The following is a 27,425-nucleotide window of genomic DNA, read 5'->3' on the forward strand; positions in this document are numbered from 1 at the left end:
AAGAAATCTGAAAATTAGTCAAGATCTACTGGTCATCTCTAAGCAGGGCACATCTAATAGTTTCATTTGTATTTTCCAGTTATATTCTAAGTTATTTATTTCAACATGGCCCAGTCTTCATTTCAAGATAACATTTACCTAACCTAAAGAGATTTCAAAGAAAACATAAGTTTAAACAACTTGACAGTCATCATTTTATCATTCTTTCCTTCTCCTTCCTTTCAATAAATCAGTCAAAATTCTGACAGACCAAAAGTATAATTAAGTATTTACAATGTATCAGGATCATTAAGAACACAAAGAGGTAGGGGATAGAAAAATATAATTTAGGGAGATTATAATCTGGTCACAGTGATAGAGACAAACCCAGAAGACTAACAATACAGAGTACAGGTACTTACAATACAATAAGAGCCAAACAAAAATCATAAGTAGCAAGTAGTATTTGCTCACTCAGGAGGAAGAAACAATCACAGGCTCGGTATAAACAGAATCTCACAGATGAGGGGATACCTGAACTGGGACTCGGGAGACAGGACTCAAACAAGGGGAAAGGGTAACATGCTCTCCTATGACTCACTAATTCACGACATTCAGATCTCCTGCACAATTCTCCTAAAATTGTACTACATCTCCACAGAAGAGAAACTTGCAAAGATGAAAAAGAGATAACCCAAATGTTTTTGCCCTTGAGCACCAGCTAGATCTTACAATGCAGCCAGTCCCTAATTAATTGAGGCAAAGGGCACAGGCCCAAAGTGGCAAGTGACTTGCCCAGGGTCTCCCAGCTATTGGAAGGGTTGTGACTGGAGCCCTCAAGTCCTGACTCCTGTTCCAAAGCACTCTCAGTCACAGCTGACTCAGGGAGTACAAACTTGTTCTGGCTTCTGTGTCTGGTTCTGCCAAAAACTAGCTGTGTGTCTTTAGCATGTCCCCCCTCTGGCATTCATGCCTCTTCACTTGAAAACTGGGCTGAGGAGGGCTATATTAGATGAAGGGGATGCTTTCAGGTTTCATTTGACTTTAATTTTTTAAAGTTCCAAGCTAGAGTTGCTGATCTATCTATTGGTATTTTGCCAATTTATTGATGAACAAATGAGATCTTCCAGGATCTGGGCTTCCAGTTCAAAGAACTTTAAGGAGCACTAGGAGACAGGGCAGCAACCATCGGCACAAGCCCTTCATCAGACCTTCCTGACAGAACATGCTGCACCTGTGCTTACCTGAGCAAGCATACGGCAGTCTGTTCTCTAGTGAGACCACTTGTACCAAGTTCACTTGTAGGCCAGTTGGCCTTGGGCCAAAGTACAGTGGAGAGATGATCAAGAAGCAGAAGACACAGCCCCTATCCCTTATGTTGTAACCATCACTACAGAGCACTTACTATGATTTAGATTTTTCTGAGTGCTTGACATGCATCAACTCCAGTAGTCCTGAGAATTGTGAGGTAGCCAGTATTTTTATTCCCCCAATCCTTTAAAAAAAATTTTTTTTATAACAGATGAAGAAACTGAGACACAGAAGACACTTACCCAAAGGAGTCTGGGAGAGCTTGCAATTTAAACCCAGGTAGTTAGCTCCAGACTTTGTTTTTAAACACTGTATCATTCTACTTAATGCCTCTGATATCTTAAATAAGTGAAAGGAAGCTCATGTCTCTCTTATCAGAGAAACAATCTCATGTAATCTTTACAAGTCTCTGAGATAGTTATTCCTATTTTACAAGTAAGGAAACTGAGGCTCAGAAAGGTAGAGTGACTTGCCTAGTTAATGGAACTGCTTGCCATTAAACCCAAATTTTTATATTCAAAACTCAGTGTGCTGCCCACAAAACCATAATTGCATGCATCCTCTTTGAAGCTCCCTCATTTAACTAATATTTCAGGGTCCTGTGAAGCACCAAAACCAGAAAAGAACCAGAGATGGCTGTCTCCTCCAGAAGTTTATCATCTCGTGGAGGAGACAGACAAAATTATGACACAACAGGTGTGCTTTGCTGGAACAAGGCTGTGGGAACACAGTGGAGGGGCAAATAACCAAGACTAATACGGAGGAAAAGTAAAGCTGGGCTTTGAAGGACGGGTGGGAGTTGGCGAGCTGAAGAAGGGCCAAGTGGGCATCTGGGAAAACTCAAGGATAATTCTAAATGGCTGAAGCACAAGACGCTCACTGGGCTGTAGTGAGAAATGAAGCTAGTGTCAGGCAAACACAAGCCAGTCAAGGTGAGTCCAGAGGACCATATTACGTAGCTTGGACCTTACCATGAAGGGAAACCTACGTTGTTTCCCCATGTATAAGACGCACCATTTTGGAAAAATTTGGGGTCTAAAAACTGGATGCGTCTTATACAGTGATTGTCAAGTCATTTAAGAAGTGTGGCATTTCAAATGCCATAGATGGAATTGAGGATGAGGCAATATATGAAGACAGTGATTCGTCATCAGACACAGATGAGGACAAGCTAATGGGTGGGAGTTTTGACAGTGATAAGGAGTTGTATGAATTTTATGATGAATAAAACTTGAGTTCAATAACTTTATGTAATACATTTTTTTTTTCAAATTTCAGGCCGTAAAACTAAGGGGCGTCTTATACATGGGGAACTATGGTATGTGGATATGAGTGTGTGGAGAACTCTGGCTGCAAAGAGGATGGTATTTGGTGTACAAGAGTGGAGGTTGCTGGTTTACTCTAGCCTCTGCGCTCCTAGCCCAGACACCTGAAAATCTGAATGGTGGGTGGTCAGTAATATCCAGAACTCAAAACAAAGGTATAGGAATTAAATTCTGACTGGGTAACCTCTGACAACCGAAAATCACATTACAGATCTTCCTCTTGCCAAGAACCCCACCAGGCTCTATCTTATCTTGCAGGTAAGTTCCAGTATAGATCTGGTACTGTACTTGCAATGTACTTCTTGGTATGTGAGCGCTGCCTTTGATGCCTCCACTCTTCAATAAAATGACACAATACACTGTCTATCTCAAATGAATGCCAACAGATGAGAAGGCCACTACAGTATGCGGAAATAAATACTAGTAAAAGTAAGGAATCTGAGCTCTGGTACTGACTCCCCAATTCACAAGCAAGAGGGCTTTGGAAAAGTCATTTCACATCACTGTTCCTCCTATCTGCAAAAAAAAAAAAAAAAAAAAAAGAGGGTTCAACAGGCCACCTCCAAGCAGATTACACTGGCTTCTCACATTCCACGATTTTATTTCAAACACATTTATTATGAAAGCAAGAACACATCACTGATTCTAAAATGCACATTTCACCCTATTTCAATATCTGTGAAATCAGGCTATTTTGTATAATGTGTAGCATGACACAATTTAATGAGCATAAAATAATATCTTTTTTTTTTTTTTTTTGCATTTTTCTGAAGCTGGAAACAGGGAGAGACAGTCAGACAGACTCCCGCATGCGCCCGACCGGGATCCACCCGGCACGCCCACCAAGGGCGATGCTCTGCCCACCAGGGGGCGATGCTCTGCCCATCCTGGGCGTCGCCATGTTGCGACCAGAGCCACTCTAGCACCTGAGGCAGAGGCCACAGAGCCATCCCCAGCGCCCGGGTCATCTTTGCTCCAATGGAGCCTTGGCTGCGGGAGGGGAAGAGAGAGACAGAGAGGAAAGCGCGGCGGAGGGGTGGAGAAACAAATGGGCGCTTCTCCTGTGTGCCCTGGCCGGGAATCGAACCCGGGTCCTCCGCACGCTAGACCGACGCTCTACCGCTGAGCCAACCAGCCAGGGCCAAAATAATATCTTAAAACCAATGACACTCTGCCAGACTGGCGGTGGCCCAGTGGATAGAGCATCCCAAATTTGAAACCCCGAGGTCACCAGCTTAGCACAGGCTCACCAGCTTGAGCGTGGATCAACATGATCCCATGGTCACTGGCTTGAATCCAAAGGTCCCTGGCTTGAGCAAGGGGTCACTGGGTTGGCCTAAGACATCGCTTCCCTCAAGGCAGGTATGATAAGCCATCAATGAACAAGTGACACAACTATGACTTGAGTTGACGCTTCTCATCTCTCTCCCTTTTTGCCTGCCTCTCTCTCCAAAAAAAAAAAAAAAAAAAAAAAAAGCACCTCATGTTTGATGAAACATGGTAAGTAAGTTACAGCTGTCTTGTTTCCCTTTCTTGCTGGTCACCAAGTTCAGGGAACTCAGTGGAAAGACATGGCTGGAATTTGGCCAGGGACATTCCAAGAAACACTTGGAGAAAAAAATCTTTTCTAGACTCAGCTTTCTATATCCCAGTTGGTTGTCTGTGGGCCTATGCCCCAGCCTAGTCCGTGAGCTACTTGAGGGTAGGGGTTCAATTTGATCATCTCTGTTTTTCCAGGGCCCTGCACATCTGCCAGATTTCAGTCCGTGCATCTAGTTGGTGCTTGTGGTGAAGCAATAAAACTGCCCTCCCAGGCCAGGAATGGCCACCTCCACTAGCTCTGACCACCAGAGTAAGGTTCAGTGGTCAGATGCTGCCTACTCCACAAATCCCTGCGCCCTCCTCGCTGAGAGTTGGACACTGAGATTGACACTCACCAGCACATCCCTGAAGAGTAACTGCGGCCCCGAGTTCACTGTCCAGTCCACCGCGCCCCTATTTGGAATCTTGATGCGAATCACCAGCACCTGGTTCTCCATGGCATGGAAGGGGCCAAAGGCCAGCCACAGCATTACAGGTTAACAGGCTCACATCCTGGGATTAGGGGTATCCATGACCCCTGGTTGGGCGGGGTCTCCAAGGGGTTCCAAGGGGACCGAGGCGAAGAGGACAGAGGGTGAGGAATATCAGAGAGGAGGGGCGGTCAGGAAAGGGGCCGCTGGCACGGACCCAGGCCCAGATGTACGGGGTGGAGGGATGTCTCCCTGTGAGCGTGGACGGGGTAAGGGGCAGGGACCAGTAGGAACTAACGGAGGTCAGAAGGTTCTAGAGTTGGAAAAGGGAGAAAATGGGATCGTGCAACTCCCGGCCGTCTGTGTGGGTGTGAGGAGACGGCAGAGAGAAGTTCCCGGTTTAGGGGAAGACAGCGGCAAGTGTCCACTCCTCCTCAGAGGACGAGGACAGGGTCCCAGACTGGAGGGGACTCAGTCTAGGACTGTCAGGAAGAAGCCCCGGGGCAGCCGGACTGACTAAGAGAGAGGAAGGGGGGCGCCGTCCGCAGGAGGATCGGAGGTGAGCCCTCTACCCCAACCCGAGCCCCGTCGCGGTGCACGCGGGCTCAGCCCCGGCCGCCCGAGTTCGTGAGTCCCAGCGGTGGTAGCAGCGGGAGGAGGAGAAAGGCGGCAGCAAACGCGCAGTTACTCCGGAACCAAAATGCGCGGCGCCGGAACCAGGGGAGCCGACGAGCGGAACCCGCCTCCCGCGGCGCCATGTTGGAAGAGGGCAGCTCCCAACTGGCCCCGCCCCCACGCCCCGGAGGGCGGGACCCAGGAGCGAGCGCGCGGCGCGGGGCTAGGAGTGGGGACCGCAAGCACCTCCTCACACGCCCAGTGGCAGTCCGCGGCGACCGAGAACTGCCTTTCCTCTCCCGACTCTTGTTAGAGAAAGCTAGCTGAAAACATCTAACACTCGAAGAAGGAAACAGGCATCGCTGGAGTCCGCCAAAAAAACACTGAAGGCTGAAAATTGCGTCCTGTTTGCCTTTGCAGACGCCTCAGAAAGCCGGAACTGCTGCGCTCTCTGCTTGTCAAGCCGGGTACCTAAACGTTGGGGGTTTGTGCCCCAAATCGGCAAGAGCAAGGCAAGGGCTAAAAATGTAGTTGTCTTTTTCTTTTCTTTCTTCCTAGTCACAGATCTAGAGGCTCGACAACTTTCACCCACATTAGCAAAGCATATGACTTTTTCAGTGAGGGTCTTCCTCCCCCCCCCCCACAAAGTCTCCAGGGAGGGTCTTTACCCCACGATTGCCCAGAAATAGCAAACAGCTCCCAATTCGAAAGCAACCGTAAAGAAACTCAGAGCTGTAACTGCCCGGAGCCAGCTGCACCAGTGGTATCATCTTCTCTTATTAAACGGTTGCAAAAACTATCCGGTCTAGTCCATCAGTGTTCAGGTAGATAGCCATGTGTACGCAATCGGTGATGTCACAGGCAGTAGCAATGACCCTTGGTTATTTTTTAAGTGCCTTGTTAACCTCCGATTTTTAAGTGCGTAATTTTGCTGATCTATGGTGCCTGTACAGACATGTGTTTAAAAATGGCAAAGTATAGGTTTGTCCACATATCGCTTTACTTTGGGGGCTGAATTCTGTATAAACTGGTGGGGGGAGGGTGTCGTTTTCCCTTTCCAACAGTCAGGTAGTTAATTAATGCTAGAGAAAATAATATTTTAAATGTTGGTTAGCTTCGGAATAATATCAAAAATTTTTCTGCATATATTTTCTCTGCCTGGGTTTCTCATATTTAATTTGAAAGGTCCATGTAGGAGACAAATGATCTCTTTTCAGTTATTGTAAATTAATAACTTAGGTAGAAATTAATTTACTCAGATCCTCCGGATATTCTAGGAATTGCCCCTTTCCACCTGCACTTCAGCCCTGTGAAAAATAAGCCATTTGCTCAAAGTCCCCATGTACTCTTTATTGAAACTTCATTTCCTATTATTAGCGAAAATAGACCACAAAACTAGAGATTTTCTATGAACCTATGAGTTGTTAAAATGGCTTTTTTATTCATAGTGCTATGGGGAAAACCAACTCAATTTATACTTTCAATTCTTTTGGTTGTATACCCAGAAGTGAAATTGCTGGATCATGTGATAATCCTAGTTTTAATTTTTTTAAGGAACCTCAGTACTGTTTTCCACAATGTTGGCACCATTTTACATACCTACAGACAGTGCACAGGGTTCCAATTTCTTCACATCTTCAACATTTCTGTATATTTTTTTTTTTTGTATTTTTCTGAAACTGGAAACGGGGAGACAGTCAGACAGACTCCCGCATGCGCCCGACCAGGATCTACCCGGCAGGCCCACCAGGGGCAACGCTCTGCCCACCAGGGGGCGATGCTCTGCCGCGACCAGAGCCACTCTAGAGCCTGGGGCAGAGGCCAAGGAGCCATCCCCAGCGCCGGGGCCATCTTTGCTCCAATGGAGCCTTGACTGGACTGCGGGAGGGGAAGAGAGAGACAGAGAGGAAGGGGGGGGGGGGCGCTTCTCCTATGTGCCCTGGCCAGGAATTGAACCTGGGTCCCCCGCACGCCAGGCCCGCTCTACCTCTGAGCCAACCGGCCAGGGCTCTTTTCTGTATCTTTGACAGTAACCATTCTAATGGGTGTGAGGTTTTGATTTGCATTTTCCTAGAGATTAGTGGTGTTGAGCATCTTTTCTTATGCTGTTGGCCATTTGTATATCTTCTTTGGAGAATTATCTATTCAAATCCTTTGCCCACTTTTAAAAACAGTTATTTATCTTTTGTTGTAAAGTGACTTTTTTTTTTTTTTTTTTTTTGTATTTTTCTGAAGCTGGAAATGGGGAGAGACAGTCAGACAGACTCCCGCATGCGCCCGACCGGGATCCACCGGCATGCCCACCAGGGGGCGATGCTCTGCCCCTCCGGGGCGTCGCTCTGTTGAGACCAGAGCCACTCTAGCACCTGAGGCAGAGGCCATAGAGCCATCCAGGCCATCTTTGCTCCAATGGAGCCTCAGCTGCGGGAGAGGAAGAGAGAGACAGAGAGGAAGGAGAGGGGGAGGGGTCGAGAAGTAGATGGGCGCCTCTCCTGTGTGCCCTGGCCGGGAATCGAACCCGGGACTTCTGCACGCCAGGCCGATGCTCTACCACTGAGCCAACCGGCCAGGGCTGTAAAGTGATTTTTTTTAATTAGGGAAATTACGTTTTACTATAAAATCAGAGAGGTGGGGTTTTTTTTTCATCTCTTTTTACCTTGCTCTCAATCTTGAGTCCTTTACCCAGAATCTGACCCCTTCCCACCACTTCACTGCTATAGTCCAAACTACCATATTTCTCCTCTAATTCTCTGTTTCCACCCTTGCCCCTACTCCCAACAGCCTATTGTCAACCCCTTCGCCAGAGTTAGATCAAGTCACTCCTTTGGTCAAAATTCTTCAGATGGCTTCCTAGCTTGAGCAAAGTAAAAACTAACGTCCTTTTCTTGACCTACAAAACTCTACTCATTCTGTACTCCACAACCTCTGAACACTCAAACCTCGTTTCCTACCACCCTCCCTTATTCTCATCAGCCTCTTTCTCACTGTTCTTGAACGAACGTACTAGACATCCCACCTCAGGGCCTTCGCATTTGCCATTTCCTCTGCCTGGATTGCTGTTACCCCCAATATCCACACGGCTCACTCCCTCACATTCTGCAGGTCTTGACTTAAATGTCACCTTCTTGCTGAGGCTTTCCCTTAGCACACTATTGAAAACTGCAAACCAGCCTCAAACCCACCCCACCCACCTATACAGGCACACTGGTGCGCGTGATTCCTAGTTCCCTTTCCTAGTTTATATATCTCATGGCACTTACTACCATTTAACATATCATATGTTTTATTCATTTGTTTGTCTTCCCACTAAACTATAACTTTATGAGGAAATGGAATTGTATGTGTTTTATTCCCTGCCATATTCCTACTACCTAAAAATAGCACCTGGTACACAGTGGGCACTTCACTTTTGTTGAATGAATGAGTGGATTTTGAAGGCAAAGTGGATTGAGTGATAGGAATGCAACTACTATAAGCGCCTCCTGCCTGTCTTGAACCTCACTTGCTCCTTTGCCTTTCCACCAGCACCAAGACTGAGACAGCCATTACAGTCTCCCATTGAACGGCAAATTTTATAACAAAATGTTGACTGCCTTCTATGTTTAAGAGTTCCACTTGTCTCTTTCAGTGCTGAATGTGGGCCCTTGCATATAATACTCAAATACTTGTTCATTAACTGAGTTTTTAAAATAGAAAATGAAAACTAACTTTTCATTGGCGAAACCTGGCTGATACTGTCCTAACCAAGTGATCAAGGCTAACCAGTCATGTCATGCTGATATCGTGGACTCTCTGATATGTTGCAATAAGAAGGGCATTTGACCTCTGTGGTCTTCTTCCCAAAAAATCACAATCCAATCAAATCATGAGAGAAAAATGAGACCCAAGTTAAGGGACATTTACAGAATACTTGACAAGTACTCCTCAAAATTGTCAAGGTCATAAAGAAAAACCCAAAAACAAATTGTCACAGACCTGAGGAGACTTACAGAAACATGATGATTAAATGTAATGTAGTAACCTTCAATGGAATGCTGGAACAGAAGAAGGACAGTAATGAAAAACTGGTGAAATTTTAATAAAGTCTGGAGTTTAGTAATAATACACCAATGTTGACTTTTTGGTTTTGATATACATATGTACAATGACTATGTAAGATGATAATATTAAGGGAACCTAGATGATAGTATATGGAAACTCTCTGTATTATATTTGCAACTATCCTATTAATGTAAAACTTACAAAATAAAAAAGCTTTTTTTAAAAAGTATGTTGCATTTCTACACACCGCATTTCTACACACCAGCAATAATGTCTTTGAAATTTTAATTTTAAAAAGATACAGTTTACAATAGCAGTAACAACCAAATAATAAACATCAGCATTTTCCTCACAGTGCTTAATTATATATTAGTTTTTTTGGGTTTTTTTTACAGAGACAGAGACAGTCAGAGAGAGGGATAGACAGGGACAGACAGACAGGAACGGAGAGAGATGAGAAGCATCAATCATTAGTTTTTCGTTGTGCATTGCAACACCTTAGTTGTTCATTGATTGCTTTCTCATATGTGCCTTGACCGTGGGCCTTCAGCAGACCGAGTAACCCCTTGCTTGAGCCAGCGACCTTGGGCTCAAGCTGGTGAGCTTTTGCTCAAACCAGATGAGCCCGTGCTCAAGCTGGCTACCTCGGGGTCTCGAACCTGGGTCCTTCCGCATCCCAGTCCTATGCTCTATCCACTGCGCCACTGCCTGGTCAGGCTATATTAGTTTTTTAAACAAAGAATATTAAAAAGAAATGGACAAAAATCATTAGACACACACCCCTGAAAGTATAACAGGAAGGTCTGCTTTCTTTTGTTTTGGCAGGAATGGAAAAAACAAAAACAACAGACCAATTCTGGCAGAAATGACATTTTAGTAGATATTCATGGAGTGCCTACTGTGTGCCAAGTACTATGCATTTTAGATGCTTTAAAATGAATTAGTTCATTAAAATGTCAGTAGATTTCATTTCCACATAATACATTTTCCTTTAGGTGAAGTAGGCTGCTGTTCGCACAAATCACTTAAGCTTTATTATTTCTCTCTTTTCATTATTTAAGCATTTCTATATTATTTTCTTTATATTAATTAACAAAATATATCTCATGTTTTTGTGGCACTTTACAGCTTGCAAAGCACACATCTATTATCTAACAGTCTTATCCTGTACGTTATAGAAAAGTATGGAGGAATGGTTAAGAACGTGAACTCTTTAGACAGACTGCAGGGATTGGAATAACACCATGCGTGTCTTTGGGCGAGACTTTGATTTCCATAGCTAAAAAGTGGACATAAAAGTATTGCCTAATTCATAAGGTTGTTATGATAGAATTAAATGAGTTAATATGTGTAACATGCTTAGTCTAGGGCCTGACATAAATAAAGGCTATGTGTTAGATAATTTTCTTAGTGTATATGTGAAAATACTAAGACTTAGAAAACTCTAATTTTTCTTCAGTAATGGTACAGCAAGAGACCTTAAACCATATTTTTAAATTTTCAAATCAAGGCTCTTTGCATTATACACATAGTGGAACAGCAATAAATACCAAACTAAAATAGTGTGATTGGGAATCAGACAAAGGCATTCAAGACTGATAATAAAATTGAAGAGTTAAAGGAAACTTTACAAAATCACCAGTCCAATCCTCTGCCCAGTTTAAGAATTCTCTCCATATCTACCTAGGGAATTTTCCTGCTGCCTCTCTGAACCCCTTCAAAGGGACTCACTGCCTCAAGAAGAACCCATTCCATTTTTTGCCAACTCAATTAAAACCGTCTTGTTTTTAGTTTTGCTTTAAAAAAAAAATAAGTCAAACTGATCTTAGTACTAAATTTTGTTTAATGTTTCACTTCATTTACTTCTACACTTCTGTTTGACTTTAAATGGCAAAATTCCTGTATGAGAAAAGAGATGGCACCTTTAAAATGTCTCAAAAGGATCATGCAACAAAATTACAATCTTTTATTTTTCGGAATATGTAATGTAAAGTCAAGTCATTACATCTGAGATAGTATTTCAAAACTTGTTGCTGTTCTTATAAAGATTTCATATGATCTCCAATTAAAGTTTCTCTTTCATGCCCTGGCCAGTTTGCTCAGTGGTAGAGTGTAGGCTCGGTGTGTGGATGTCCTGGGTTAAATTCCTGGCCAGGGCACATGGGAGAAGTGACAATCTGCTTCTCCACCCTTCCCCTTTCTCTTCCTCTCTCTTCCTCTCCCACAGCCATGACTTGATTGGTTCAAGAAAAGTTGGCCCAGGGTGCTGAGGATGGCTCTGTGGCCTCTGCCTCAGGCGCTAAAAAAAAAAAAATGGCTCTGTTGCTGACCAGTGGAGCAAGGGCTCCAGATGGGCAGAGCATCACCCCTTAGTGGGCTTGCTAGGTGAATCCCAGTCAGGGCACATGTGAGAGTGTCTCTGCCTCCCCTCCTCTCACTACAAAAATAAATAAAAAAGGTTTCTCTTTCTTAAATCTCTAAAAAATAAAGGCAGGTTTTCTTTATTTCTTTTTTTTTTTTTTTTTTAGAGAGATGCAGAATCAGAGAGAGGAACACACAGAGATAGACAGACAGGAAAGGAGAAAGATGAGAACTATCAACTCAAAGTTAGAGCATTTCTAGTTGTTCATTGATTGCTTTATCATACATGCCTGCACCAGTAACCCCTTGCTCAAGCCAGCGACCTTGGGCTTCAAGCCAGCGACCTTTGGGCTCAAGCCAGCAACGACAGGGTCATGTGTATGATCCCACGTTCAAGCCAGAGACACAGTACTCAAGCTGGTGACCTCAGGGTTTCAAACCCGGGTTGTCAGCTTCTCAGGTTGACAATCTATCCAGTGTGCTACCACCTGGTCCCGGTAAGTTTTTAATTTTGAATCATCACACATTCATTCAGTTGATATAGAGCCTTCATTATATAACAAATACTATACTTGAAACACATAAAAAATAGTTAACACATGGTTCTTATCGAGCTGTGTAGAGAAGTAGTGTAGGTTCAGAACTGCTAGATTTTGTTGACAGGTAAAAATTATTAAAATTTGACCTCAACATGGTCAATGCAAAAGTATTTGTAGGATGAATGAATGGCTGTTGATTGTAAATGTAATTTTTTTTCTTTTCTTTTTTTTTTTTTTTTTAGAGAAAGAGAGAAAAAGGGGGTAGAAGTGGAGGGGGTAGAAGTTGGAAGCATTAACTCGTAATAGTTGTTTCCCATATGAGCCTTGACCAGGCAAGCCCAGGGTTTTGAACCAGTGACTTCAGCATTCCAGTTTGACCCTTGATCCACTGCGCCACCACACGTCAGCTCTAAGTGTAATCTAAAATTAAGTGACACTTATTAGATTTTTTTTCCAACTTTCAAATTCTTGGACATTTTATTTTACAAAATTTGGAGTTGTTTTTTTTTTAAAACCATGTGAAATAAATTTTGGCTTCATTTCACAGTAAAGACCTAAATACATATATAAAACATATTTATAAGATAACCTACTTTTATGAGTTATTTTCATCCATTTATTTTTTATTTATGTTTTATTTTTATTTTTTGACAGAGACAGAGAGAGTCAGAGAGAGGGAAAGATAGGGCCAGACACATAGGAAGGGAGGGAGATGAGAGATGAGAAGCATCAATTCTTCATTGTGGCACCTTACTTGTTCATTGATTGCTTTCTCATATGTGCCTTGACTGGGGGGCTATAGTGGAGAGAGTGAGTGACTCCTTGTTCAAGCCAGTGACCTTGCGCTCAAGCTGGTGAGCCTGCACTCAAGCTGGATTAGCCCACACTCAAGCCGGCGACCTCAGCGTTTCGAACCTGGGTCCTCCGCATCCCAGTTCGACACTCTCTCCACTGCATCACCCTTCTGGTTAGGCTTCATCCAATTCTTAAACATCTACTTCATTGAAATAAAAGTATCTACTTTCATTAAACAAAGTTTTAAATTTATATTTATTTCTTAGAGTATCAATTTTTATATTTTTATTCTGTGGGGATTTGGATAAACAACTGTTCAAGTATAATTTTAAATGAAATCATTAAATTATTCACTTTGTGTCTGATAAATCTAATGTTCTGTTTATAGACAGATTGTCATAAAATAACAGGGGTCCCCAAACTTTTTACACAAGGGGCCAGTTCACTGTCCCTCAGACGGTTGGAGGGCTGCCACATACAGTGCTCCTCTCACTGACAACCAATGAAAGAGGTACCCCTTCTGGAAGTGCGGCGGGGGGCCGGATAAATGGCCTCAGGGGGCCACATGCGGCCTGCAGGCCGTAGTTTGGGGATGCCTGCTAGTAGAAACAGTAAAGGTTACATCAAATAACTACTAAAAAAATCATACTACATAGTGTTAATGATGTTACCTTAACTTACCAGCTTCAGGGGCTGCATAATTGTTTCTGCTAACCCATAAATTTTTGAGTAACAACAAAATTATTGTGATTTTTCTTACTAAATAATTCATACATTACAAAGCATGTATGTAACAAGGTCCATGAATCACTAAAGCATATAATGATCATATATCTAATGACATATCTCTTCTCATAAAATGAATTCAAATAGATTTATGTATTTAGGTTAACTAAAAAATACTGAGTTTATAAGGTTCATAATTCTATCAACAACAGAAAACTTCATATCTTCAAGAAGTACAGCTTCCATCATTTGCTTTTAAAAACTGAAAGCTTTTGTTTATCAAAATCTTTGTTTAAGCTACTTTTATAAAGTTTTACAGCCTTTAAATTGATACTATAAATATCTCTAAAGAAAAATTAATAATATAATGAAGTAGCACAATGTTCAGAAACTGTATTTAAAATGATATAAGTGCAACTAAAATAGCTATAAGCAATACTATATAAAACCTCATTTAGTAGTAGCTGATATTCTTTATCTAACAACTAGGATCTAAAAGAGAATATTTTCATTTACCAACATTTTACATGCTTTTCTTTGGTCTTATTTTAAGTAATCTCAAACAAAGTAGATATTTTCCCTTTTTTGTTGTTTGTTTTTTGGGGTTTTTTTTGTATTTTTTTCTGAAGTGAGAAGTGAGATGCAGAGAGACAAACTCCCATATGCGCCTGGCCAGACGGGATATACCCAGCATGCCCACTAGCAGGTGATGTTCTGCCCATCTGGGGTGTTGCTCCATTGCAACCGGAGCCATTCCAGCACCTGAGGCTGACACCATGGAGCTATCCTCAGCGCCGGGCCAACTTTGCTCCAATGGAGCCTTAGCTGCAGGAGGGGAAGAGAGAGATAGAAAGAAAGGAGAGGGGGAGGGGTGGAGAAACAGATGGGCACTTCTTCTATGTTCCCTGGCCGGGAATCAAACTCAGGACTTCTACTCGCTGGGCCGATGCTGTACCACTGAGCCAACCAGCCAGGATAATATTCTTTTCTTAATGTTACTAAAAACAATCCCAACTGAGATTTATTTAATTTAATTTAATTTAAACTAGGTTGCATAACTAAACATTTTTACATTACAAGACTGCAACATACGGCCCTGGCCAGTTGGCTCAGTGGTAGATAGAGTGTCATCCCAGCATGTGGATGTCCCAGGTTCAATTCCCAATCAGGGCACACAGGAGAAGCACCCATCTGCTTCTCCACCCCACTCCCTCTCACTTCTCTCTCTCCCTCTCTTTTCTTCTCTGGCAGCCATGTCTCCACTGGAGTGAGTTGGCCCCAGGTGCTGAGGATGACTCTATGGCCTCTGCCTCAGGTGTTAGGAAGAGCTCCATTGCTGAGCAATGGAGCCACACCCCAGATGGGCAGAACATTGCCCCCTAATGGGCTTGCCAGGTGGGTCCTGGTTGGGGAGCATGTGAGAGTCTGTCTCTGCCTCCTCTCCTCTCTCTAAATTGAAAAAAAAAAAGACTGCAACATATAAAATGATGTTAAATTCACTCACATTTTACCTAACACTTTCCCAAACTCAGCTATTTTCTATAGAAATCAGTTATATTTTAACATAGTAATATTGAGTTTACTAATTTTTGTAAATTATTTGTGGTAAGATACACAGGGAACACAAAATTTACCATGTTAATTATTTTAAAGTGTACCATTCAGTGGTATTAAGTACTTTCACATCACTGTGCAACCATCAATGCCATCCATCTCCAGAACTCTTTTCATCTCATAAATTTGAAACTCTGTGCCCATTAAACACTAACTGCCCATTTCTTCTCTCCCCTTTACTAGTCTTTTTAACAGCTTCAGAGATAATTCACATCATACAATACTTCCATTTAAAGTGTACAATGCCAAGTATAGAATAGTGCAACCATTACAACAGTTTTATAAGTTTTATCACCCCAAAAAGAAACCCTCTGCCTGTTAACAGTCACTCTCATTTCCACTCAACCTGTCCAGCCCTAGGCAATGGCTAACCCACTTTCTGTTTCCATAGATTTGCCTGTTCGGGACATTTCATATAAGTGGAATCATACAATAGGTAGTTTTTTTATGACTGGCTTCTTTGCTTAGCATAATGTTTTCATGCTTCATCAATGCTGTAGCATGTATGAGTACTTCATTCCTTTTATTTTTATTTTTTGGCCAAATAACATTCTATTGTATGAATATGCCATATTAATCCATTCATCAATTGATGGATATTTGAATGGTTTCCACTTGGCTAGAATGAATAATGCTGCTCTAAACATTTGTGTACAACTTTTTGTTTGAACATATTTTCAATTCTCTTATGGTATATATCTAGTAGGAATATAATTGCTAGGTCATATGGTAACTCTATGTTTAATATAATATACAACTGCCAAATTTTTCCAAAGTGACCATACCATGTTGTATCCATACTGGCAATGTATAAGGGTCCCAATTTCTCCACATCCTTGTCAACACTTGTTGCTATCTGTTTTTTTCATTATAGCCATCTTAGGGGTATGAAATGGTATCTCATTGTGGTTTTGATTGGCTTTTTTTTTTTTTTTAGCAAGAGAGACAGGAATAGAGAGAGGGACAGGAACAGACAGGCAGGAAGGGAGAGAGATGAGAAGCATCAATTCTTCATTACGTCACCTTAGTTTTTCATTGATTACTTTCTCATATGTGCCTTGATGGGATGAGGGGGGTTACAACAGAGCAAGTGATCCCACACTCAAGCCAGTGACCTCGAGGATTGGAACCTGGGTCCTCTGTGCCCCAGTCCAACTCTACCCACTGCACCACTGCCTGGTCAGGCTTGATTTGCATTTTCTAAATAGTTAATGTCAAACATGTTTTCACGTGCTCACTAGCCAATTTGTATAACTTCTTTGGAGAAATGGTTGTTCAAGTCTGTTTTTAAATTGGATTGTTGAGTTATGAGTTCTTTATATATTCTGGCTACAAGTCCCTTATTAGATACATGACTTGCAGATTATTTTCTCCCATTCTGTCAGTGTCTTTTTTTATTTTCTTCTTTTTAAGACCAATTTTTTAATTCTTTTAACATTTGCTTTTATCAGCTGCACTTTCCCCAAATAGAATTTTATAATAGTCCTATATGAAATCAATTTCTTTACAAGCTAACTGAACTTTTGGAAATACACCTTCTAAAACCAATCTAAATTTATTTTATCCCAGTTGTATAAAATGTACTCTCAATTAGCATGGTGGAATTATAAGTAGCTGGATAGCCAACCTTGTGTCAGTTGAAACTATGTTAGCCACATTTTCATTTAAAGAAAAACAATTCTCAACATCTGATCTCTACTTTATATTGGAAAATACTCTGTGGACTGTGGTAACTTAGGAACACTTCTTATTGTTGGGAAAGCTCTTGTGAAAGAATTGTCAAGCACATAAAATGGTAAAAAGTGAAATATAGTAATTAAGACTTGTATTCTATTGATTGTGTAGCTAAAGTAATTTTTCATTACTAACATAAGATTTAATAAGTATAAGTAAAGGTTCTGACTTGGCACTAGTCATTAGCATGTAATTGAACTAGTAAAAAAGATCCGTTAAAGCTGTGTTGATTACCACCTTATCTCTGAAAGGCAATTAAAGACCTCAATCATTGCAACAAGATTTGATTGTGCAGCCTTTATTGGACATTGATCTTTCCGCAATGTGCAGTTACATTTTCCATTAATTTACAGTAACACAGTTTAACTTTGATACCCTAGACTGTTGACCCAGGTGAGATGTAATGCTAAATACTTGTTTAGGTTAAGATGCCCCAAACGTCATTACAGTCTGAATGGCAAGTGCTGAAAAAACAAGATACCCGATCCAGTAGCTTTAGGATAAGGTTTCCATTATCTGCATTAGCTTTTAAATGAAATGAAACCAAGATCCTTGTCTTTATGTCACCCTACTCATTCAAACATCATCCATTCTTTAATAGAGGTTGTGTTTATAGTTTTGAGTAAATATAAATATGACACAAAATGTGTATTTTAAGAGATACATAGGGCTTTTAAGCATTAAAATTGTTTCAATTTTTACTGGTCAATAAATATTAGTACTAAATATATATAATTTGGTATATTAAGACATTAGCACTGAGAAACTAAAGATTTTTATATTAGTGACTTCTTTCACACTCTCAATTGTTACTTTATCTTTATTTTGGTTCACTGCTCACATGTGAACTTTTGACTAGAATTTTCTTCCAAGACTGAATAATTGATTTAGAAATAACAAAAAATAAGATAGAAGATTTTATAATAAAAACACACTTTCATTAAAAAAGAGTTTTGCCTGGGCCCTGGCCGGTTGGCTCAGTGGTAGAGCGTTGGCCTGGCGTGCAGGAGTCCTGGGTTCAATTCCCGGCCAGAGCACACAGGAGAGGCGCCCATCTGCTTCTCCACCCCTCCCCCTCTCCTTCCTCTCTGTCTCTTTCCCCTCCCGCAGCCAAGGCTCCACTGGAGCAAAGTTTGCCCGGGCGCTGAGGATGGCTCTGTGGCCTCTGCCTCAGGTGCTAGAATGGCTCTGATTGCGGCAGAGAGACGCCCCAAGATGGGCAGAGCATCGCCCCCTGGTGGGCATGCCGGGTGAATCCAGGCGCATGCGGGAGTCTGACTGCCTCCCATTTCCAGCTTTGGAAAAATACAAAAAATAAAAAAAATTTAAAAAATAAAAAAATAAATAAAAAAGAATTTTGCCTGGATTATTTTAAAGGCAAAATCCCATTTAAGAGTTATAGGCAAAAAACTGTCTTTGGTCATTTCAACTTAGAAAACTTCTGGCCTGACCAGGCGGTGGCGCAGTGGATAGAGTGTCAGACTGGGATGTGGAGGACCCAGGTTCAAGACCCCGAGGTCGCCAGCTTGAGCATAGGCTCATCTGGTTTGAACAAAGCTCACCAGCTTGGACGCAAGGTCTCTGGCTCGAGCAAGGGGTTACTCGGTCTGCTGTAGCCCCATGGTCAAGGCACATATGAGAAAGCAATCAATGAACAACTAAGGTGTCTCAACGAAAAACTGGTGATTGATGCTTCTCATCTCTCTCCGTTCTTGTCTATCTCTCTCTCTGTCTCTGAAAAAGAAAAAAGAAAACTTCTGATATGCAGAAACGCAGGGTCCGCTTGGAACCCTGCTAGCCGTCTCAGGCACTCACACAAGATTCCATCAGCATGTCTTTTTCTCACATTGTTTTAAAAATCTTTATTAATGGAGTCTTTTAAATATAAATATATATGGAATAGAAGAATGAGGATTACAAAAACAGCTTTTACTGAAATAGAAAACTACATTTGCTTACAAGCATAGTCATGATACACTTTAAGGTAGAAAGGTTTCTTGTTTTGTCCTCAGATGACAGGTGGAAAAGACAGAGGAATAGTGGTTAGCCTGAGGTTAAAAGACAGCACTGATACTAAAAATAGAATCAATCTCCTGACTTTCTGCATTCATACTTTATCCCTTTTAGGCCACAATGCTTCAATGTAATATCCAAATTTAAATAAAAAAACTTAAAACTATTACTGTTCAATGGGGAGCATTTTTTTTTTCAGACTAAAAGGTTCTCCGCAAGACTTAATAAATCCATTGTATGATATTTTAATATATTTGAACCATGCCCTGAAGCCACCGCTGAGTTCATCCTTCACCATGATCAACTCCACAAGATCAAGAGGTCTATTGATTTTCATGTAATACAAGAAAATATTACATTTGCTTAATTGTTACACAGTGAGCACACCAGACAAGAAATCAGGGCTCTATTTAATGCTGTAAGCAGCAGAGAATTAGAGATCAATATGGTAGTTTGTCAAAGATGTTTTCCAAGGAGACTTACCTATCACCATATGGACAAGAAGTCACACTGACTCTAGCTATTGAAAAACAGGTAAGCAGAGTCAGCAGTACAAATTATCAGAAATCAAACTGGCCAGTGTGAAAAGAAGTGCAACTCTACTGAAAAGCTGTATTTAGTTTCGTAATTAAAAACCATTTTATCAGCCTTGTGTTGGGACCAAATCTTTACAAGTATTGACAAGACCAGCAGCAATGAATGAGCAGTATTTGACTTAAAACTTATGAGCTATAGTTATTTAACTTTGCCCATTACAGAGGAAATCAGTTTTAGCCTTCCTTGCAAAATGCTAATAGTCACTTTTATTATTAATGAAGCTTAATGTAACACTATCTCCTTTGTGTAAACTATTCATTTAACTACTGTCAAGTATATTCTTCTGGACTAAATATATTGGTCTAAGTACTTCTTTGATTAAAGTATTACTTAGAATTGCTTTTAAACAAGTGAACAGTACATATATTTGAAGAGCAGCTCACTTTCTGTAGCTCATTTAAAATGACTACCTTTAACAAGGCCAGTTTGTATTCATTATTCTGGTGCTTTCACCTCAATCACTTCCACTCACTTTCTCTTCTGACTTGCCAGCAGCAAGCACCCAAATGTTGGTTAGATTGAATTTTATAAAATATTTTGCTCCAAAAATATGTATAAATGTTGTCGAGTATCAGCAACACATTAACATAAAATGATATATAATGTATGTTTGTAATTATGGGAGAGATCATAAATCTTAAACACCCATTGGTTTAGAAATTAAATAGTTCTTAGTTCTCCCTAAATTACTCCAAATTTCTGAAATTTACCATTCGTCTGGGTATTTTCTAACTACCCCCAAGGATAAATTTTTTTAATGACTTTGCTTTCAAAAATACAATTAACTTAATAAAATTCTAATGCAAAACTGCCATCAGGTCTTTAAAATTTCAGTCCACTTACCATTGCCAATAAGTCTATGGATATGTACTATTTTAGCTAATTGCTTTTATAAAGTTATCAAATTTATTTTTCTGGGTATTTCTAGATCTTAATTCTTCTTACAGCTTTATCAGTATGCTATTTTAACTTTTAATAAGTCTTAATTTCATCTTGCTACATTTACATTAACCAGTGTATTATAGTTGGTGTTGGATTCTTTAGGCAATAAGAGAATAAACTAACAAAATAGACTCACAGATACAGAAAACAGACTGACAGCTGTCAGAGGGGAGAGGGGTTGGGGGATCTGCCTGAAAAAGCTGAGGGGATTACGCAAAGAGAAAAAAACAACAATATGGTGATTATCAGAGGGAAAGGGGGCTGGGGGAGGAAAAAGAGGGAAAGGGGATAAATGGTGATGGAAGGTTAACTTTACTTGGGGTGGTGAACACACAATACGATATACAGATGATGTATTATAGAAGTGTACACCTGAAACCTGTATAATTTTATTAACCAATGTCACCCCAGTAAATTCAATTAAAAAAATGTTTCAACATTATACCACCCAGACCTCTTATCCAGGTAAATGGCACATGGGCTTTAACAACTTTCCATTTAAAATCCTGGCAGCTGAATGGTTTAGATTTCAGATTGCAATTAGAATTCTCATCAATTTTGGATTTACCAATGATACTACGATACTGTATTATCTCTACAATGTATCTTAAAATTCCCCACTTCTTTTTTCAGTTTATACAAAAGATTTTCTCCTTGTTATTTTTTTTTAATTCAGTGAGAGGGAGGCAGAAATACAGACTCCCGCATGCACCCTAACTGGGATCCACACGGCAAGCCCCCTAAGGGGTGATGTTCTGCCCATCTGGGGCATTGCTCTGTTACTCAGCAATCAAGCTCTTCTTAGCACCTAAGGCGGAGGCCATGGAGTCATCCTCAGCACCCAGGGCCAATTTGCTCCAATTGAGCCATGGTTACAGGAGGGGGGGGAAACAAGGGGGAGGGGGGGAAAGTCCTGTGTGCCCTGACAGAATTTAAACCAGGAACATCCACATGCCAGGCCAACGCTCTACCACTGAGCCAACGGGCCAGGGCCTCCTTCCTTCTTTGTGAGGGTGTCTATATTTTCTTTCAAAGAGAATTCATTAATACCTAACTATAGAATCTATATATGTTATAATCATTTTTATCTGTAGTTTAATCTAGTTCCAGGAAAAAAATTGGTATAAACATCATATGTTTCTAATACCCATTGGCTAAACAGAGTATGTAATATATAACAACACATAAAATACTTTGCCTCTTCAGGGCCATGATTCATTTTAAAGAACTAGACACCACAGAAGGGAGAAGGTATTTGCAAAAGTTTTATTTTAAAGGATCAAAAATAAATATTGCACATATACACAAAAGAAAATCCACTAATATTTATGTTCTCCAACGCACACTTTCAATACATGGCACCTTCATCTTCTTTATTTAGAAAATAAACTGTTATTGGTCCATAACTGGTATGCACAGTCTCTGTGACTCTAGCAAATAACCAGGAGCCAAGTCCATATAATAAAGTTGGAATACCTAAAAAACAAATGGAAGTGTTATTTCTGAACATCAATACTTATCATGCACCCATATATTTGTCAAATCATATAGCACTCTTGGGCAATGTCAACAAATTATAAAGTTATACAAATTTGAGTAAATACTGACTCTAAGAGCTCAATTTTATCTGTTTGTGGAACATGGTACAATTGTAAAAGCCTAGAGATTTTTTTAAAATTATTTTTATTTATTTATTCATTTTAGAGATAAGAGACAGAGAGAGAGAGAAAGAAGGTGAGAAAGGAGCAGGAAGCATCAACTCCCATATGTGCTTTGACCAGGCAAGCCCAGGGTTTTGAACCAGCGACTTCAACGTTCCAGGTGGACACTTGATCCACTGCGCCACCACAGGTCAGGCAAACCTAGGGATTTTTAATAATATAGATACAGCTAGTATAAATTTTAATTCAAAGCACTTTACAAGCACTAAGTCATTACCTCCAAGTAATTATCAAATAATTCTATATTCACAAATAAGCAAACAGAATACTCATGAATTTAGTTGTAGATACTCCTGGTTGAGCATAAATCACTAGGTCAGCTTTAAGTTAGGCAATAACACTGATGACTAAAGTAATTTTTTGGTACAACTTAAACTGGGTCAAACAGCTGTCTCCAAAACTAAGGCAAAACCTAACTCTAAAAGAAGATTTTAGAATAACAGGCATAAGAAATAATCCCACTAGTATTTTTACATTTGTTTTGAAAACAATCTTATTTTAACCTAATTGAAATAGATACACATAATAGACTCCAACAACATGTTTCTTCCTTGGAATGTTTCTATCTGATAAGACTTTGCTGATATGAGATTATCTACCATTTGTCATACATGAAACTAAACACATATTACTGAGATCTAGACATGCATATAACTACTCATATGCATATGAGACTATGTTAGACCCCAACTTTTACAATTCTTATCTTCTTAAAGCATTTATTTAAAATCAATGACCATTAACATACTAAAAACATATATAAAACCACAGGCACATAACTCAATAACAGATACTGTATGCTCTACACAAGTATTAATTTTAATTCTCCTATGTAGAAATTGGACAGAAAATGACACTTTAGAGGAAGAGCTGAATATTTGGAAAATCATTTTTTCCTAGTTAATAGGGAAATCAACACATGCTCAGGGCTAATATTGCTAACTTTTCTTCTTATTTTTCTGCAAGAGTGTATTTTGCTGTGTTATGCTCTTTTTGAGTGTAGAAGTGCTTTGAACTATAAACTTTGTACTTATTCCCTGAAGCTGCATTCCAGCCACTGTAATGCCAAAGATTAGTCAGGAGAAGCATCACTAGTTGGCAATGAGAAGAGGCAAAAATGTCTATTCAAGCTGGCACCTCTCTATTTTTAGGAATATACTGGGTCACAGCTTGCAACTATCACAGGGTTCCCTGAAACTGATGTGGAACCTTTTACAGTATATTACCTTCTTTGCCTTGGTAATACCCAAAAGAATCTCTAAACAGCCCAAGGGAATGTCAGAAAAAAATCCTAAAAACTAGCAACATCAAATTATTTATAAATCATTTAACTAAAGAGGAAAAAAAAGGCAAGTGGGAGGGACATGGGGGAGTGGACAAGAGAACAGGACAAGTAGAAGCGAGAGACGAGTACAGGGAAAGTGGAAATGAAATTTTAAATATGATATCATATCACAGCTTAAAGGTTGCATTGAAGGTGTAAAGAGAAACAGGCTGTAAAAACAATTATTAGTTTTCTAAATATACTGAAAGTAAAATAAATAAAATATGTCTTTTGCCAATTCTAAGGACATAAAGATAACTGGTGACACTGAAAAATTTGTTTTACAGTATTTACGTTTTGTTAAATACTGACACTTTCAAAAAAAATCACACAAATACATGCTTAATATTTTTTCAGCTGATCAAACGTTACTAGCTTAATAACTAACTTATTTCTTATTAAGACACAACTAAGAACGATTCCCAGTAATAATGTATGACAGGGAGTGGAGGTATGATATAGAAGTCAGAAATTCTATGTATATTTTTTCCTGCAGAATATTTAATACTGTCATGCTAATACAGGAAGAAATACCACTTATACTGTATAATTTACACATAAAAAATATAATTCTCTTTATCTATAGCACATATGCTTTAAAGTCTTTAAGATTCTATAAAAAATTACATTTTTTCCAGCCTGTCTGAAACATATCATAACATCAAAATGAACTGGAAAGTCAGTTCTTTGCATAATAATTAATTTTGAGTCAGCTGAACAGTAGGTAAACAAACCACTGTCAAATTAAGCTCTTAAAAAAAATTAGAACTTCCTAGCAAGTCTCAGATTACCCATTCATTCCAATGGCAAGTTGCTTTTTCTTAAATCTCAATCTACTTCCCAGCAGGATACCCAGACTGATAAACCATCAGTAAAATGTCAGCTTCCATCGAAAGAAAAGGCAGAGGAGAAAGAACAAATGGGTAAGAGATAAATCTTTATTATTTACAAAATGGAAAAATGAATTACTCTGGTAATTTCTAATTTGGAAGAGAAGAGGACAAATAAAATCCTGAGTATTTTTATTAATTAGACTGCGTACATACTTAATGATCCAGAAGGGCAACTGTACATCACAGAGTAGGAAAAAATCCTATTATCTAATTCACATTGCCTACCTTTACACAAAAAAACAACAAAATAAACATAACCAAATTGGTGAGTACTCTACTCTTTGAAAGTCCAGTAATAAATTCCCTTTATCAGCACAGTTCAATTTGTATTAAAGCATGAATAAGCAGAAAGTTTCCCTTTTTGTTTAACCTAAAACTCTTATTCCCATCTAAGCAGAATTTTTGGAATTTCAAAAAGACCACAAAGATCATTCAATCACTCTTCAACCTTCTCTTCTACATAAAAAACCTGCAATTGTTCTTTCCTGAAAAGGTTATATTTTTCGATGTGAGAATGTTCTGGGCATCCTTTTTTTTTCTTTGAATTTCTTTATCTAAAAAAGAAGCCCCTAATAACTGAGGTGTTCTTAAAGTGTTAGGTTTTAAATGGTGAGAAGTTATTTTTTTAAAGGGTATTCATTCTGCTCATGCTATACTTTTCCTAACATATTACTCTTTACATTTGGGAAGAATGATTTTTTTTTTATTCTGAAAATGCCAAAGTAAACGTTTTTTAAAAACATATTCTTCTCAAATCTAGTCAGCACGCCAGTCCTAACAAATACTAGTTTATTGAATTTACTAAGTCACCTCACCCTTTCAACTTAGTATCAACCTCTGAATTAGTGGGCATGCTCTATATAATCACCCAAACAATAAGACATATTTTAAAAGATTACACATTGCTAAATAACCTGCTCCTTACTGGACTGAACTCAGGACAATCCCATGGAGCAATGGCTGAAAAACCCCATCACTGACATATGTGAGTTATTATAAGGAAAAATATACATACCATATTTAAATTTAATGAACAATCAGGCTATCTAACACTAATGAAGCTGCTTTAGCTTTAATTCTAGTTTTAAAAAACTGGTGGGGTGAAGTGGTTCAGCTCCCACGTCTAGATTCTGAATTACTGAAATCTAGATTAATAGGGTATCAGCTATTAACAGGTTCAAAATATCTTGGGGGCCTATTTTTCACTGATCTATACAAGATGACACCCATGTCGATGTTCATGCCTCTTCCTTCATTAACCAAAAGAAAATAAACATCCAGCAAGAGTCAACACTCTCAGAATTAGAATATCCCCATGAAAACGTACAAATATTAAAAAGGCAGTCTTTAAAGTATCTTTTAGGTCTAGCACCTAAGGAAACTAATTTAACTGGTGCAAATATTTAGTGCTTACAGTAAAAGGAACATAATGGGATTTTCTATAATGAAAACAAACTTAAAAAGTAATTCCAGTTTTTAGAACATGAAGGCACGGACAAAGTAATGTTCCTGGGTACAAATCCTGTCTTGCGATAAGGCTTTTTTTTTTTTTTTTTTTTTTTTTTTAACTTCAGAGCCACTTTCTAGTGGCTTACACCCTCTTCTTACCGCCCAATGTGGAAGAGCGGCAGGAAGTGGGGATGGGATGCCCCTTATCAGATGACCCCTTAGTACAGGCCTGTGGATAACGCCCACTTTCCAAGGAAGATTAAGTAGCAACATAGCCCTGATAAGCACCTCCTGGGTGAGGAATATACAGAGCAGAGCCAAGGCCAACGCTAGAAGGGTGCAGTGTGGCGGGATGCGGAGAAGGGTCTGGCAAACCCAACAGCAGGCGCGAGAGAGGCGAGCGCGTGCCGCCGCCCGGCCCCCGGCAAGCCTGCTCGGGGCCGAAACAGGGCTCCCCCCAGGCCAACGCCTGACCTTGAGCCGGGGTCTCGGTCTCTGAGCGAGGTCTGTCAGCGTGCTTTGCAAACAGAGGGACCGTCGTCGGTGTGACGTGCTTCACGGCCTGGGCCACTCACCGAGGTTGACGACCTTGAGCGCCGTGAAGAACCGGTCCTGCTGGGTCAGGTCCTGCCAGGGGGCCTTGGAGCAGTGATACTTGATGAAGGGGAAGCAGCCGGTGCGCAAGACGTGGTAGTTGGCGCCCTGCACCGGCCAGTTGAAGTGCGAAAGGCCGAACTGGTCGTTGCGGACGGCGCTGTAGGGTACGCAGAAGGAGGTCCAGTGCGGCAGGCGCCGCTGCAGCAGGTGCCGCGTCAGCACCTCCGAGGCGCGCGGCTTCGGGCGGGAGGCGGCGCCCGAGGCCCAAGGCCGGCACAGCAGCAGCCGGAGCGCGGCCTCGTGGGCTCTCCGCAGGGCCTCCATGGCTGGCCTCGCCCGCGGTCCCCGCCCTTCGGACGCCGTGGGGCGCGCGCTACTGGGGGCGGGGCCGCCGCAGCGAACGAGCGCGCCCATTCCCCGGGGCGAGCGGCGGGGACGCCTAATGATCGCCGCGCGAGTGCGCGAGAGACCCCGGGGAGCGGCGGCGCGTGCGCACGAAGGTCCCGGGGCCTCCGGGGTGGGCTCAGTGATCGGCGCTGGGGGTGAGCGTAAGCACCACGGAGGAGGTGGTGAAATCGTCACATATGACCTCATGTAGTCGTTAATAATCCTGGGGCTGGGGGACGGGGTCGGGAGTTTTTTTTATCAGTTTGGATATGAAAATTAAAGATGAAAGCAATATAACCACCTTAGTGACTGGCAGAACTCACACCCATCTTCTAGCCCTAGCCTGTGGCTCAAGAGGAAATCCTTAAGTTGGCGTTGTCTTAGGAACTCTTAAGGTGTCCTCAGGGAAGTGTGTTAAAAGCCAAGCCCCCAGATTTGCGTTGGCTGTAA

General features: G+C 40.7%; 2 protein-coding genes across 8 annotated transcripts in view; both read right to left on the reverse strand.

Moving 5' to 3' along the window:
- Positions 1 to 5,685, reverse strand: part of MAP2K5 (mitogen-activated protein kinase kinase 5) — a 288,637-nt gene extending 282,952 nt beyond the window's left edge. For 3 of the 7 annotated variants that reach the window (XM_066276317.1, XM_066276316.1, XM_066276315.1), the window contains exon 1: positions 4,553 to 5,681. In XM_066276317.1, the coding sequence (XP_066132414.1) occupies positions 4,553 to 4,687 (135 nt within the window). In that variant the 5' untranslated portion in view covers positions 4,688 to 5,681. Of the gene's footprint in view, positions 1 to 4,552 lie in introns of all 7 variants that reach the window. The other 4 variants (XR_010731284.1, XM_066276318.1, XR_010731283.1 and 1 more) reach the window with 3 other exon arrangements.
- A 16,166-nt stretch (positions 5,686 to 21,851) lies between these two features.
- C4H15orf61 (chromosome 4 C15orf61 homolog) lies at positions 21,852 to 27,059 on the reverse strand. Its single transcript, XM_066274874.1, has 2 exons — positions 26,567 to 27,059; positions 21,852 to 22,080 (listed from the first exon to the last, which is right to left on the reverse strand). Exons 1-2 carry the CDS (start codon positions 27,000 to 27,002, stop codon positions 21,953 to 21,955), a joined length of 564 nt encoding a protein of 187 aa, XP_066130971.1. The 5' UTR covers positions 27,003 to 27,059; the 3' UTR covers positions 21,852 to 21,952.
- Positions 27,060 to 27,425: the final 366 nt, after the last annotated feature.

This window comes from Saccopteryx bilineata, chromosome 4 (assembly GCF_036850765.1).
Source record: "Saccopteryx bilineata isolate mSacBil1 chromosome 4, mSacBil1_pri_phased_curated, whole genome shotgun sequence".
Taxonomy (NCBI): domain Eukaryota; kingdom Metazoa; phylum Chordata; class Mammalia; order Chiroptera; family Emballonuridae; genus Saccopteryx; species Saccopteryx bilineata.